We start from the raw sequence: 13,138 nt of genomic DNA on the forward strand, positions 1-13,138 counted from the left end.
TGCTGCTTTCCTAATGGGCAAAATTTGTGGGGACTTGCAGAATTTGGAACAGTAAAGCTTGCTTTTTGAGCTAACGAGCGAAACTTGGAGGACTTTACTACTTCGTAGCGTCTTGGATGAGCAGAGGAGAGAGCACACCAATCAGTAGGCCGTGTAGGCTCCCCAGAAAAATCCAAATAGTTGGCTCTCAGCAGCCTTCAGTAAAAATTCTGAGGGATTTCTCTGTCTCTCCTTCCAGTGATCCTCTGAGCTCATGCTGTGATCAAGTACATATGGTGTTACGCTTTTCTTTTCCTGGCTAATGATGTCTAGAAAAGAAAATTCTGAGATGTGACCTTGGCTATTGTGAAATAGCTAATCCTCCCCAAATCTCATTAAATAAAGTCCAGGTGATACAGCATTGATGGAATTACCTCCTGAGACCAAACCATCTCCTTTCTTAAGATGTCTTGTGAAATAGGGTATTTCTGGGATATGCTAGAGGCAGTTCATGCCCTCTGTGAACTGTCTCAGGTAATAAAAAGAGCATATCAACAAGGGAAATGCTGCCTGTTTTTTTTTTTCTAGTGTTTACATTAGCTATTTCTGAGCCAGTGTGAGCATCTCTATAGGTTAACATGTGCTGCTGAGCTCTTAAGATGGGAAGGGCACTGTCTAGTACTTCTTGTGCTTGCTGGTGTGATGGCTGCACATTTTCTCCGGGTTATGAAATGTTGTGCATCTGTTTTAAAGCTGCACGTAGTAATCTGTCTCCTGCTGCTGGCCAGAGTACAACCATTAGCTTGAGGTGGTACATTCCATCACGAGCAGCAGTAATCATTATTACTGTAGGCAAAATTCTGCAATATGTTGAATGCATTGCCTTTGCAAGGAGGTGCACTCATTTCAGAGGGGAAAAAACTGAATTGCAGAGTGTTGGATTATAAGGAAAAAAGAAGGAAGTTTGGTGGAGTTCTGGCAACCCAGCAGGCATGTGCTTTCTGGTTGATTTTGTTCTCTTGATTTTGAGACATCTCCCTCTGTTTGTCCCACTATGAAATATTTCTTCATGCTAAATTGAGAATTTTGGGGTTTTTTAGTAAACTCATGAAGGTCAGATGGCTCTTATTAATGACTGACCATACCTTCACAGAACTGGGTCCAACTGTTAGGACATTAATCAAACATCTCCTTACCATGGTCCTCACAGAGTGTGGTTCTGGAAGAGAGAGCAAATAACTGAAACGGTTGTGCAAGAAACTGTGCTTTTCCCTTTGAAGCTCAGTGACTCTCACTTTTTATGCAGTGTTTTGAAATAGTGAATGTGCAGAAAGTACAGAAGTAATGTATCGATTCTGCTCTTTTCAGCTCCGTGAGGGTTGAAAAACGCGATGAGATTCATGCAGATATCAACAAAATGAAAGGATGGCATTGAAATAAACCCACACAGTTCATTTACTGTATAAATTGGGATAATAACTACTTCTGTGTGTATAGGGCTCTGTGAAGTTCTCAGGAAACACAAAGTGTGGTGACAAATTGTTGCTATATTGTTTACTACTGGTTTTCTGTGGTGGGGTTTTTTTTCATCTTTCAAATCACAGTCTGAGGGAGTTGCTAGTCACTGGAAAACTCACTGGCTGTGCTAGGTGTGATACTGCTTTTCATAACTTATTCATCTGTTGGGTTTGGGCTTTTTTCCCACAGTGGAGAAGAATTAGAATATAACCTGAAAGACCTTAGGCCAGCAACAGATTATCATGTCAGGTGAGTTAGCATGACTATGAATGTCACTTAAATATAAACTCTTGTCGTTATATGAGAATAAACCTGAAAGTTTTTCATCGAACTATACACTCTACCTCGAGTTTCATGGTCACTTCTGTAGGTGTGCTTTCAGTAGCTTCTAGTTATTTTTCTAGGTAGATTTTACCTTGGACTTTTAAGTTACAGGAGTGCTTTTTGAGCAGTACATTCTCTGCCATGTCATCATCGTTGCTATACTAAGAGGAAGACAAGACATCTATGTCTCTATATCTCTGTCTGTATGTGTCAGAGGTCTGGAAGGGCTTGTGTATGACAGTGGGTTACCTCAAGCTTCTTCAAAAACGGACTCAAGCAACTGGTGTTTCTGCAGTTGCTGTAACAGAGGTGTACTAGCACTGAAAGTACTCCAGCACAGTTTCTTCATAAATACTCTTTGCTTGGTGAAGTCAAGCTGCTGGTTACAGACCCATCTGACCATGGCAACTCCAGCATTTGTTAAAAAAAACCAAAAAACAAAAAAAAACCCAACAACAAGCAAACAACAAAAAATGGATTCACACTGGCCTGTCTTAATACCATCAGGGCATATTTCTCCTTGAATCTAAAAATGTGTTTTACCATCATGAACTGTTAACACATTCTCAGTTTTTGTCCCTGATGTTTTTAACACGGTGGTGTTATCTGCTCGTGTTGCATTTCTTTTAAAGCCTTTGCTTGTGAACCAAGGCTTCAAATTCACATCCTGTTCACTTATGCTCGATATCCTTTAAAAAAAAAAAAATCCTTCCACTGCTTTCTATTGTTTCCTTCTGTTTTTCCAGACGAGGGCTAGGTTTGGCATGCTTATTCACATCAAGGCTGCTCCTGCTTGTGAAATTTAGAGAACAAACACTCTGCTTCAGAGCTCTAAAAAAGACGCAACACCAAAACGCATCTGTCTTGCTCTGATACTGTAGCTTTTTTTTTTAAGGATAATTTCTAGTGGAGTCCTAAAGTGAACTTTTCAAGTAGAAGCACAAGACCAGATTGTAACTTCTTGTAAACGAGTACAAGATGCAGGCTCCCGGGTTGGGCAGTAATGGCAGCCCTGGCAGCAGATGGGTGGCAGCGAGGAGGAGTGAGTTGTGAAAAACTGCTGAGGTTCCTGCTGTAAGCAACTGCGAATTGCTTCTAAAGGCAGCTTCAGGCAGCGGGGCAGACCCCATGCACAGCAAGGCGTTGAGATCCTGGGCACATTTTAGAGGTGTTGTATTTGCCCTGTGTCCCGGCTGGTTTCTCTCTCCCTACCTACAGCTCCCTCCACCTTTCTGTAGGTTTGCCAAATTATAAATGTTTGTGAACAGTTAGCAATAACTTCTGCTTAAAAAAGTGACTGCTAAATACAAAAGTCAGGCTTAAAAAGCAGCAGCATGTGTTTGTAGTGAGGGGAGCCCACATTGAAGAGGCCGGCTGTTTGCTTTCCATGACAATTTTTTCTTCACATATTAATGACTGTGAAGAAATAAATCTGAGTAAAGAAATTTACGGGGCCAAGAGTTACTCAGCAGATCGCCCTGGGTCTCCTTAACCCTGGCAGCATACCTCAGGGCTTTGTGTCCACAGAGACAAGCTGCTTGCATTTGCTGGGTCCTGGGCACCCAGGAGAACCTGGTTCGCTCTGAACCTACCTCCTCCATTTCTTCTAGTAGTAGTTTCTTCATACCTTCTGAGATGGTTATGCTTAGCATTTCAGGGGCTTGCAGAAGGTGCTTGTTAAGCTCATTTTCGCATGGTTGTGTTCCCCTACGGTATGTGTTCGATCTTGGCTATGCTGTTGTCTGGCACATGTACACACCATTTGCCAGATGCAGACTCCACTAATTAATTGCATTTGTTTTCACTCCTGACTGCTAACAGGTGATGGGTAAAGCAGCACTGTAGAGTTCTGGTGAACCTCTCCCAAAAGGTTTGATTCTACGTAGGTGGGCATTGTACATAAATTACTCTTATCTACTGAAAACAAATTTAGAAATTGCCCTTTCTTAAACAGTGCATTCAAGTACACAATAGCTCCAGCCAGCTCCGAGGTCATCGTCTGGTCATGGTTTGAATGTCTTTTTGAGTAGAAGATTTCCAATTTACACTTTTCTTTTGCTGCATGGAAAATGTGAAGGGAAAAAAAATAACATCATTAATTTTTCAGAGAAAAGCAGCTCGTGAGGAGGTGCTCAATTATATTGTATTTGCTTCCTCACATTTTTTGGTATTGTATATCCCCCTCTGTGCTGAGATGTAGAGGATTTGCCCGAAACTGAATTTGCTTTGAAGATTTTTAGTTTATGGGAGTAATGTTCCTGAGGTGCGTTAGTTCTAATTGCTGGAGGTCCACCAAGCGATGATGCCTGAGCTGTGCAGGAGTTTCTTGTACCCGTGAAAGGAGACCAGCAGTTCCCAGCACTCAACATGACACGTGCGAATCGAGTGTAAACCAGGCGTTACAGTTTACAGTCTCATGAGTTCATACTTTCTGTTGTATTGCGAAGATGATTGTAGCAGCATGTGTGAAAGTCTGGCAATAGGCAAGGAAATAGTGGTGGAAAGAAAAGATGGTGATGATAACTCGGCAGTCTATGGGAGTATTTGCACGTATCGCTGTAATATTCCTCTTCGGTGATTTTTTTAGCATGCTTGTATCAAGTGAAGTGTAATAATGATAGCCACTGGTCTGTGAGAAATCTGTCATTAGGAGATGGTATTGTGGATGTTTTGGTAGTCAAATATTGTGGCAGAGCCCACACTGTCTCATCTCGTAACTGTCAGCAGATTTATAACCCATTTGAATATTGTTCCCAGGGTATATGCAATGTACAACTCAGTAAAGGGGTCCTGCTCAGAGCCAGTCAGCTTCACCACTCACAGCTCAGCACCAGAGTGTCCCTTCCCACCCAAACCCTCGCACAGGACCAAAAGCTCCTTAACCCTACAGTGGAAGGTAGGTAATGCTTTGGTTGGGTAAGAAAGCAGTGAGTTTACTGGCAGTGATCATAACCATTGAAAATAATTGAAAGCTGAGAGTCATTTCAGTAAGAGACTTGAACTTGCTCTAGTCTGACAAAACCCTCCTCATGCAATGACCTGACTTTTAATATGTATGTGTTTCATTATGTCCAGCTTCTTCTCAGTATTCGTTAAGAGGTTGCCAAGCTGTGTGCAATCCCCAAGCTTTGCTTTCACATTTGCCTGGGGGGAGAAGTAGTTTTCTCGTATTCCCCAAATCACCTTGTGTTTATTTTTGTTCATAGGCACCCGTTGATAATGGTTCGAAAATCACCAGCTACCTTCTGGAGTGGGATGAGGTAAGGAGGAACTAGCTGAAATAAATACACAGATAAATGGCACTCAGACTTTGCGAGGATTTGCTGAGTAAAGAAAAATAATGAAATACAGGAGAAAGTAGAAGTACGCAAATGAAATCCTGATGGCGTTGGGTAAAGAGTTGGAAAGGTGAAAGGGGCAGTGGGCGGAAAGCCTTTAATTCAGTGTATTTTGCACAGAGACAATGTTCTGCATCTCTCCTCTTGAAATCTAAGTTTTTATCGCACATTTGGTATACTTCATTTGTTAATTACCACTACTTATTATTTAATTACTTGAGATGTATCTGTTTGTGATCTCTCTCTTCTGGATGCTGCCTGAGTGCAGAAGAAAACACTGTTCCCGCCTCAAGGGAGAAGAACGCCTTGTCTTGCAGCACTCCTAGAGAGAATGTATTCAGGGTGTCCTTTACCTAGTGACAATTAGGACGCTTCCAGACCCAAAAAGAACTAAGGGCTCTGTCCCAAATATCTGGCATCATTAATGAGCAGCCTGCTGTCGGGGGGAATGCCAAAAGCAAGGTTTGCTGGGGTGTGGGGTCTGGCTGCGAGGCCTCCCTCCATCCCTTTCTACTTCCTTTCTGCCACAGTTCTGCAGAAAGCTTTGAGTCACTGAATATCATCTTCCTCAGAAAAAATACGTATTGGGTACAGAAAAGGCTTGGGCAACACATACAGAAAGAAATGATGCATCAGGAAATGAAGAATGTGAAGGATCTTTAGTTGTACAGTCTGAGAAATATCTCTTGAGGGTTTTAGTAGTTTGAACTACTATTCCCCTCAAGGGAATATTCTATCGTGAATTGGTTTTGTTCATTTCACTAGTGAGGTGTTCCCAGATGATTCTGCTACATATTGGATGTTTGGAACCACTTGCTGTGCAAACATTCATTGTAAGCAGTATCACAGCTAGCGGTGTCTACATGTTGAGAAACCCACTGAACATAAATGAAATGGTAATTCCAGAGTGGCTGGCTGCCCCTCTCTGCATAATGGAAGAGGAAAGGTTATCAGTGAAGAAGAAATGGAGTTTGAGATCAGGGAAGAGGAGATTAAAAAGGCATTTCTCCAAAAGGATGGGCCAGGATGATTCCATTGCATCTTTGTTAACACCTTGTCAACCTTGCAGTTGTGATCTCTTGCAAAGCTTCCAGTGAGTTGGGGCCATGGGAACGTAACAGCACCAAGCAGTGAAGTGGTGGAAACATTAATGATTCCAGCCTGCAAAGGGAAGGGAAGCAACAGAAGGGCCTGTCAGAAGAAATACCAACAACAGACCATTAATACAGTGCAGATACTTCTGGTGATTATTTTGTCCACGTGGAGCCTAGACATAATTTTGGATACACCTGAGGCAGTTTTAACATGCTATTGTCCTTTAAGCCCTTTAATACTGGGTATGTACCTGAAGTCTTTTCTTCAGAAAGGATTGTTGTCGTGTCTGCTTTTCACAGGGCAAAAGTAGTTTGGTTTAGGGTGGCTCATGTACCAATGGGGGAAAATGAAGCATCCTGATACCCTTGGTCTGTCTGCTTTAATGTTCTTGTTTCCTCAGTCACAATCCTGGAATGCAAGACCCCAGTGGAGAGCTGTCCCTCAAGATGAAAGAATAATGGCCCTGCACAAATTAACTTGTACCTCTCCAGTGGTTCAGCCTGACTCCTGACTGAAGTGTAGTTGTTGGGTTGTAAGACGTTAATGCCAGAGATGTGACTTCTCTGAAAATTTTGTTCTGATATGAGACACAAATGAGATAGGAGACGCAAATGCTGAATTAAAACTCGCTATTAAGGCTTATTGGAAAAAAAAGGCAGAGAATACAGGCTGGGTGCTCCTGCATCTGCAGGAGCCTCATCTACCTGCGAGGTGAGCTTGGCAAACTGTCCCACTCACTTTTTCACGTGCCGTTGCAAGCTGTGCCTCCCATGCAGGGTGCAGTTAGCTGCCAGAGATACCCAATGTACCCAAGTACAAAAGAGAATTCACTTGCAGTGCCCCGTACCTGCTCACTTGGTTGTGTAAACTCCACGTAGAGCAAAAGCACCGACTTTGTTACAATGCCACACTGTGTCCTGGTGAAATCAAGAAATAAATACATCAGGGAAGAGGAGAACGCTTGCCAGGCAACAGCAAATGCGCTGCCAGATCTCAGCTAGAGCAACATTCATTAGCTACAGGGCACAGAATGAAATATAAACATGGGACAATCAGCGATCAGAAGGAAATTAAATTGTGGCTGCAAAGAAGAGGGGGCTTTGCTTGAGTGGAGAACAAGGGATCTATCCAATGATAAAGTTAGGAAAACACCCTAAAACGGCAGTTGGCCTTGAGAAGTCTCGGATCCCTTCCTCAGGAAGGACAGCATGTGAGTGACCCTCGCAACACCAATGCAGCTCCTGGAAAGCTGTCGTGCAAAGGCTGCAGCCACAGACTAGAGAAGGAAAACTGGCGTTGGCCACGGAATACGGGAGAGTGGTGGAGGTGTTCAGGCAAGCACGTCTGCCTGTATCCCAGGCACACTGGTATGTTCCCCCAGCTCGAGCTGAGCTACCCGCTCCCACCAAGGGGGGGGCCCCAGCAGCCCCTTTGCACTCTCACATGGTGGGTAGCAGGATGTCTCTCTCTGGGGCAATTCAGATCTTGAAGCGTGTCAGATGCTCAGCAGTATCTCAACTATTTCCTCCTGATTTACAGGGCAGAGGCATAGTTTGTAGCATCTAAAATGCAGCCAGGAGTGTAGGTGACATCACTTGCATGTGCAAAACCCAAACTGTTGCTGTAAAGTAACAGCAGAATCATCACGTTTTACAGCCCTAGGATTAGGTGAGGCTGTAAATCGTAGCAAGGGGACAGTATCTCACCTCTTCATGGCTGCAGCTGGGATGTCACGCAGGACACTGGGGAGGGGATCTGCCTGGGACCCTGGGTGCAGCACTCCTCAGCAAGCCCTGTGTGACCCCATGTACCTACCTCCCCGCTTCTCTGGAGGGCTGTTCAAGGGACTGGAGAGAGGGAAGTGTTTGAGGTAGGTTTGGGGATTTTTTTATTTTACTGTATCATGCTGAGATCGGAAACAGGGCTGTTCCCATTCTTGGGTTTAGCTGTTTTTTCTCATGCATACTTCAAAAACCTTCTCTTACTGCATTAGATGAACTTGAGACGAAACAAAAATTAGTTTGTTTCTTCACTGGAATTAGGTGTGTTGTATTCTGACTGACTTTGAAGAAGGGAGGGTTGTACTGCTTAACATATGCCAGTCATACCCAACTTCTTTTCTTCTTCAGTTTTATGTTTTTTCCTGACCTGCAGACTCTGGAAAATAGAGTAGTCAACAGATAAAGCTGTTCCTGATATTCCACCTTTTTTCCTCACCATTTGGATTCTTTAGAAATCACAAATACTCCTTTCTCAGTACTGACATAGGTCTTTGAATTATAGTTGGGATCCCTTGCTAGTAAACCCCTGAATGCCTGAACAGCTCTGGAGGGCGATCTTCATTCTTACAGCAGAGTAAAAGATGAGTTCAGCGAATTGTCATTCGTTTACATTGGATGTTCACTAGCAATGTTTCCATGACTTCAAAGGCCTTAGGATCAACCCCTTTTATCAGGTGTTTTGAAATTCAGTAGGATCTGAACATGCCTGCACCTCTGGTGCTGGGTTTGGCAGTAGTAGTCTGGCAATAAAACCAATTAAAATCAGTAATTAAGACAAATTTCACCTCCTGGCTCTTTTCCTATGAACTTTACAAACCTGAACCCTCTGAACCTACAAACCTGAACTAGTCAACTGATGACTTTGTGCCAGGATTCATTATTGGGGGAAGCAAAAGGCTGATCAGAAAAATATAGCCTTAAAAATATAGCAAAGAGAGAACATCACTGTAAAGGATTTTCTCTTGATTTTGGCGTTCATCAGACTCAGTAAACTGTAACTGCATTGAAAAACGCTGCTGGCGCTGGCGTAAGAATCAGGCCTTTGTTACTAATTAGATGTGAAATGATCGTTCTGTGATTAAGTGGTAGCAAATAAATGTTTCTCTTGTGCATAGGGATAGCGAGAGTATCCTATTCATTCTCTGCGGGAAAGTGGAGGGCTGTTCCTGAGCCAGTGACAAGGACATCCCTCTCATGCAGTGTGTGTCCCTGTTCAGTGTGTAACTCAGAAGCAGCTTTAATTCTCATCGGCTAAGAATCTCATTTAATTTGCTCAAGAGACAGATACAGTATGATGCTGTTTAATAATCTGATGATGGATAGTTGTATTTAAGTTTATATAGAGACAAATGGGGATAATTTTGTTCTGCCACAAAGCTTTCAACTTCTCAAGGCTAGCAGAGACGTGCTCATTTATACGAGCTGTTAATCTGGTCCATGCATCATAGTGATGGTCCACCAGCATTTGGAGACATGGACCTCCATGCTTGGGATTCTGTTCACCTTCCTACCCTCTGGATCTGTTCTGTGGCTATGCCCACTCCTATGAGACATGCAAGAGGAGAGTCACTGATGAAATTGGGGGTTGTGTGCATTTTAGGAATGTTTCCCAGGTCATGTTCTGTCTTCTAAACATTTGTATATATAGAAAAATTAGTCCCTGCTATAGAAGCCCGCACAATTAATGCTTTGCAGAGATACCAGGGTATAACCGTTGACAGTTTGCTCCCCTGCTTTGTGTCAGATTGAATATCAATCTGCTGCTTTTATAGCTAGTGTGAGCCCAAGAAGTTGTTCATGCTGGCGTGGCCTGCAGCAGATTGCCACCTTGGCTGCTGGTTGCAGAGCTGAGGCTGTCAGTTTTTATTCAGCCTGGTGCAGTGAGGTCTTGTGAAGAGCTCTGCACTATTTCTGCATCCACGGTACCTGCAGTGGCCCCTTCCTTCTTTCATGTTTATTTACTAAGTCTGCTGCAGGGAATACGGTCCACAAAACCCATCTAAAAATCTTAACCCCTTGTTTCAATAAACACCATCTCCAAGAGAAACTTAAGCACCCTGGTTTAAGTGTGTAGCTTGAAATACAACTGAAATAGCAGGCAAAACTCTAACAAATTGTGTTGAAATGTTATGTGACAGTATTGTGCAAATTCTAATGGATTTGTGAAGCTGAATTGTTCTTTCCTAAGGTCCTGGTGAGCATCACAGTGTGGATTGTCCTCATGAAGAATAAGGCATACAGGGTGGAGAAACCCGGGCTAGTGAAGAAGTCAGTGTCTGCTCTCCCTCTGAAACTTGTGGATTAGAAATATTTGTGGAAATGATACAGTATATTTTAAGCAACTTACAAAACATTATTTGAAGGATTAAATCTTGGATGCCGAGTCTACGAAGAATAGGAGAAGGATTCTGGGAAAGCCGTGAGACTCTTGGGTGGCAGCCAGTACCAGCCTGCCAGTTGTTCCTGTCTATAATTATGCCAGCATTAGTGCTTTCATAAATCTTGGGAGAGAGGCAAAGGAGAGGCTATTTCCAGGCTATTAATGCCAGGATAATTAGAAATATCGGCCAGCCTCTCCAATTAGTGCCAACAGAATCCAAAATACCAGCCAGTCTGAGTAATTTGAATACCAGTCGGTCTCTGAGCGAGTCTGGGGAATGTACAATAACAGTTCTAGAAGAAAAATACATACAATATCAGCATCTCTACTATTGTAAGGTTGAAGATAACCCAAATGTTTGGCAATCTGCAAAGTATTAACCCACTAGTTTGACAGATTGGAGTTTCCTTGACCCATTGCTCTCAGGTTAGGCATGGTGCTACAGGTGAGGTTTTTTTCGTGACTTTCCTCTTTATCTAGCCATCACTGTTTATCTACCACATATTATAGTTTGGTCACTTTGTTCTCTTGGAGAAAAAGCATAGAAAAAATATTTTTAAAATACATTCTTAAGCAGAAATCAAAATGAAGTGTTTTCAAAAGTGAAGTCATTAGAGAAAAATTAATTTAATGCATCTGAACCTACAGAAGAGAGTTTGTGTAGGCGAGAAAAAAAAATCTATTCTTAGTAATCCTGCACTGATGAAGGGATATTTTACTAAGACATAGGCTTACTAATTAGTTTTTGCATAGTCTGGATTTTAAATATGTTATTGCTGAGCTGGGAAATATGATGACCTATTATTTTTATGCAGAAGGAATTTTATCAGCTGACTTTCTCTCTTGGGATTTTAGATCTGAAATTTTTTTCTCATTTACAAAAGCCTTTTGCTTTAGGATTCATGATTCTCTTCCAGTTCCACGCTTTAATTTACTTGAGCCGTACATTAGTGTGACAGCTGGAGCAGGTGGATGAAGCTGAAGATGACTGTGTATAGAACAAGCGGAGGATCGTACTGTATAAATAAAAGTACGTTATGGCTGTTTGCCAGCGTGCTAAATGTCCCCTCAGCCGCTCCACAGGATTGTGCCCTGCTGTGCGGTGTGTCTGCATGGTTCTTTCTAGCTTAGTAGACACGTTCTTCCACGTTGCAATCCAAGTGAAAAGAAGTGGAGTTGGTAGAGGCTGGAGAATGGGCATTTTTGAGCTCTTTAATGATGAAGTGATATATTGAGCATGGAGGAAGAATGGCCTGTGGGAGGACAGACAGAGCCCAAGGAGGCAGCAGCAGGAGAGGCTGTTGGCCGCAGCGAGGGACACGTGTATAAATGATAGACTGTAAATCTGAGGCGTAGAAACATCGAGTCTTCTGTCCAGCTGATGTGTATCCGGTGAAATAAGTAGCCTTGTCTATGGGCAGATGTTAATTTTACTGAGATAAAAAAAAAAATTAAAAATTGTAGAGACATTTGCCAAAACCAGTAAAAAGCACAGCAGAGCTCTTAAGCCAGAAGTTGCAAAGGTGAGGATAACGTTCTGTCCTGCACCAGTTTGAGCCCGTGGATATACTTTGCTAGTTTTCTGTTCTGGTGTGCTGTTGGGTACTTTGCAATGTAATTGTCCGTTAATATTGTGTTCACATTAAAACTCCCTTAAACTGCTTCAGCTCAGGTGGATATTACTTATGCAGAGTTGAGAACTCCATGCCTTGCTACTGGAAGATTTCAAAGTGACCATTTCCCACATGTGGCCTGGGGTGAGACCAGATATTCTTGGAGTCTCTGTCCTGCAAATAGCTCGGATTTCTTTTTACGCTGTGGCATACCAAGTTGGTCAGATTGAAAAGGTCTTTGGTTTGTTTTAAATCTGTTAGGGAGGGAGAGAACTTCTGATTGTCCTTGTCCTCAGCCTTCCTGATTTGTACCTGATGTACCTGAGGAAATACTTGGGATCTAAAGGTGTCTCAATAGCCTCCCTCACTGCTGCCCTGTCTTGGCTTTGTCAGGGCTCATCATCGCCCCAGGCCATGTCGATGTGAAGCTCCCATAAACCATACCTCTGGCATCCCGCTTTCTTAACAAAGTTTTGTGCTTGCCAACAGATCCTCTTTGCTCATCACACACTACGTGCTCAGAGCAGCAGGGTGGTACAGAACCTGGCACATTCAATACTCCTCCATGATGAATCAATCTATTTTGCCCTCGAGGGCATGGGGCTGAACAGAGGGTTGCATCCAGGCTTGTCCCTCTCTGACAGCAGGTTGGCTGTGGGCTGGATGGTGGAAAGCGAGAGCCCTCTTGTGGGATAGAGTGTTTGAGAAGCACCAGGGATGGCTTATGTGGGATTTGAGATGCAGAGGGTAGGTAGCACTTGCAAGAAATGTTGGTTGCAGCTTTCCTGTGACCGGATTGATTCAGAGATGAATTCTGCCTTGCGTGATTTTTGGTTAATGAGTGGTATAACTTTCACTTCAGGCAGGATGACAGAAGCTGTAGATACATCTCGTGAAGGTAAGAATCTGAAAAGTAGAGGAATTTGATAGCAGACTGTGAACTCTGTTATTTTTGGTAGTGTAGCAATGCTGTCAGTGGCTTACACAGCTTTCTTTGCACAGTGCCTGTAAGAAAGTGTCTAATTCTAATATCATTTAACAGCTTCCTCTAAAACAAGAACCACGTGGTTTTGTTTCATAGCTCTCCGATTACAGATTGCTCTCTTTCTA

The 13,138-nt window shown here is 42.9% G+C and overlaps 1 protein-coding gene across 1 annotated transcript in view; it reads left to right on the plus strand.

Moving 5' to 3' along the window:
• Nucleotides 1-13,138, plus strand: part of FNDC3B (fibronectin type III domain containing 3B) — a gene marked incomplete at its 5' end in the record, with an annotated part of 96,692 nt that overhangs the window by 37,001 nt on the left and 46,553 nt on the right. The window contains 4 exons of the mRNA XM_010140608.1: nucleotides 1,687-1,746; nucleotides 4,579-4,717; nucleotides 5,028-5,081; nucleotides 12,623-12,630. Of these exons, the coding sequence (XP_010138910.1) occupies nucleotides 1,687-1,746; nucleotides 4,579-4,717; nucleotides 5,028-5,081; nucleotides 12,623-12,630 (261 nt within the window). The remainder of the gene's footprint in view (nucleotides 1-1,686; nucleotides 1,747-4,578; nucleotides 4,718-5,027; nucleotides 5,082-12,622; nucleotides 12,631-13,138) is intronic.

The sequence above is a fragment of the Buceros rhinoceros genome, unplaced genomic scaffold, assembly GCF_000710305.1.
Source record: "Buceros rhinoceros silvestris isolate BGI_N320 unplaced genomic scaffold, ASM71030v1 scaffold9897, whole genome shotgun sequence".
Lineage (NCBI taxonomy): Eukaryota > Metazoa > Chordata > Aves > Bucerotiformes > Bucerotidae > Buceros > Buceros rhinoceros.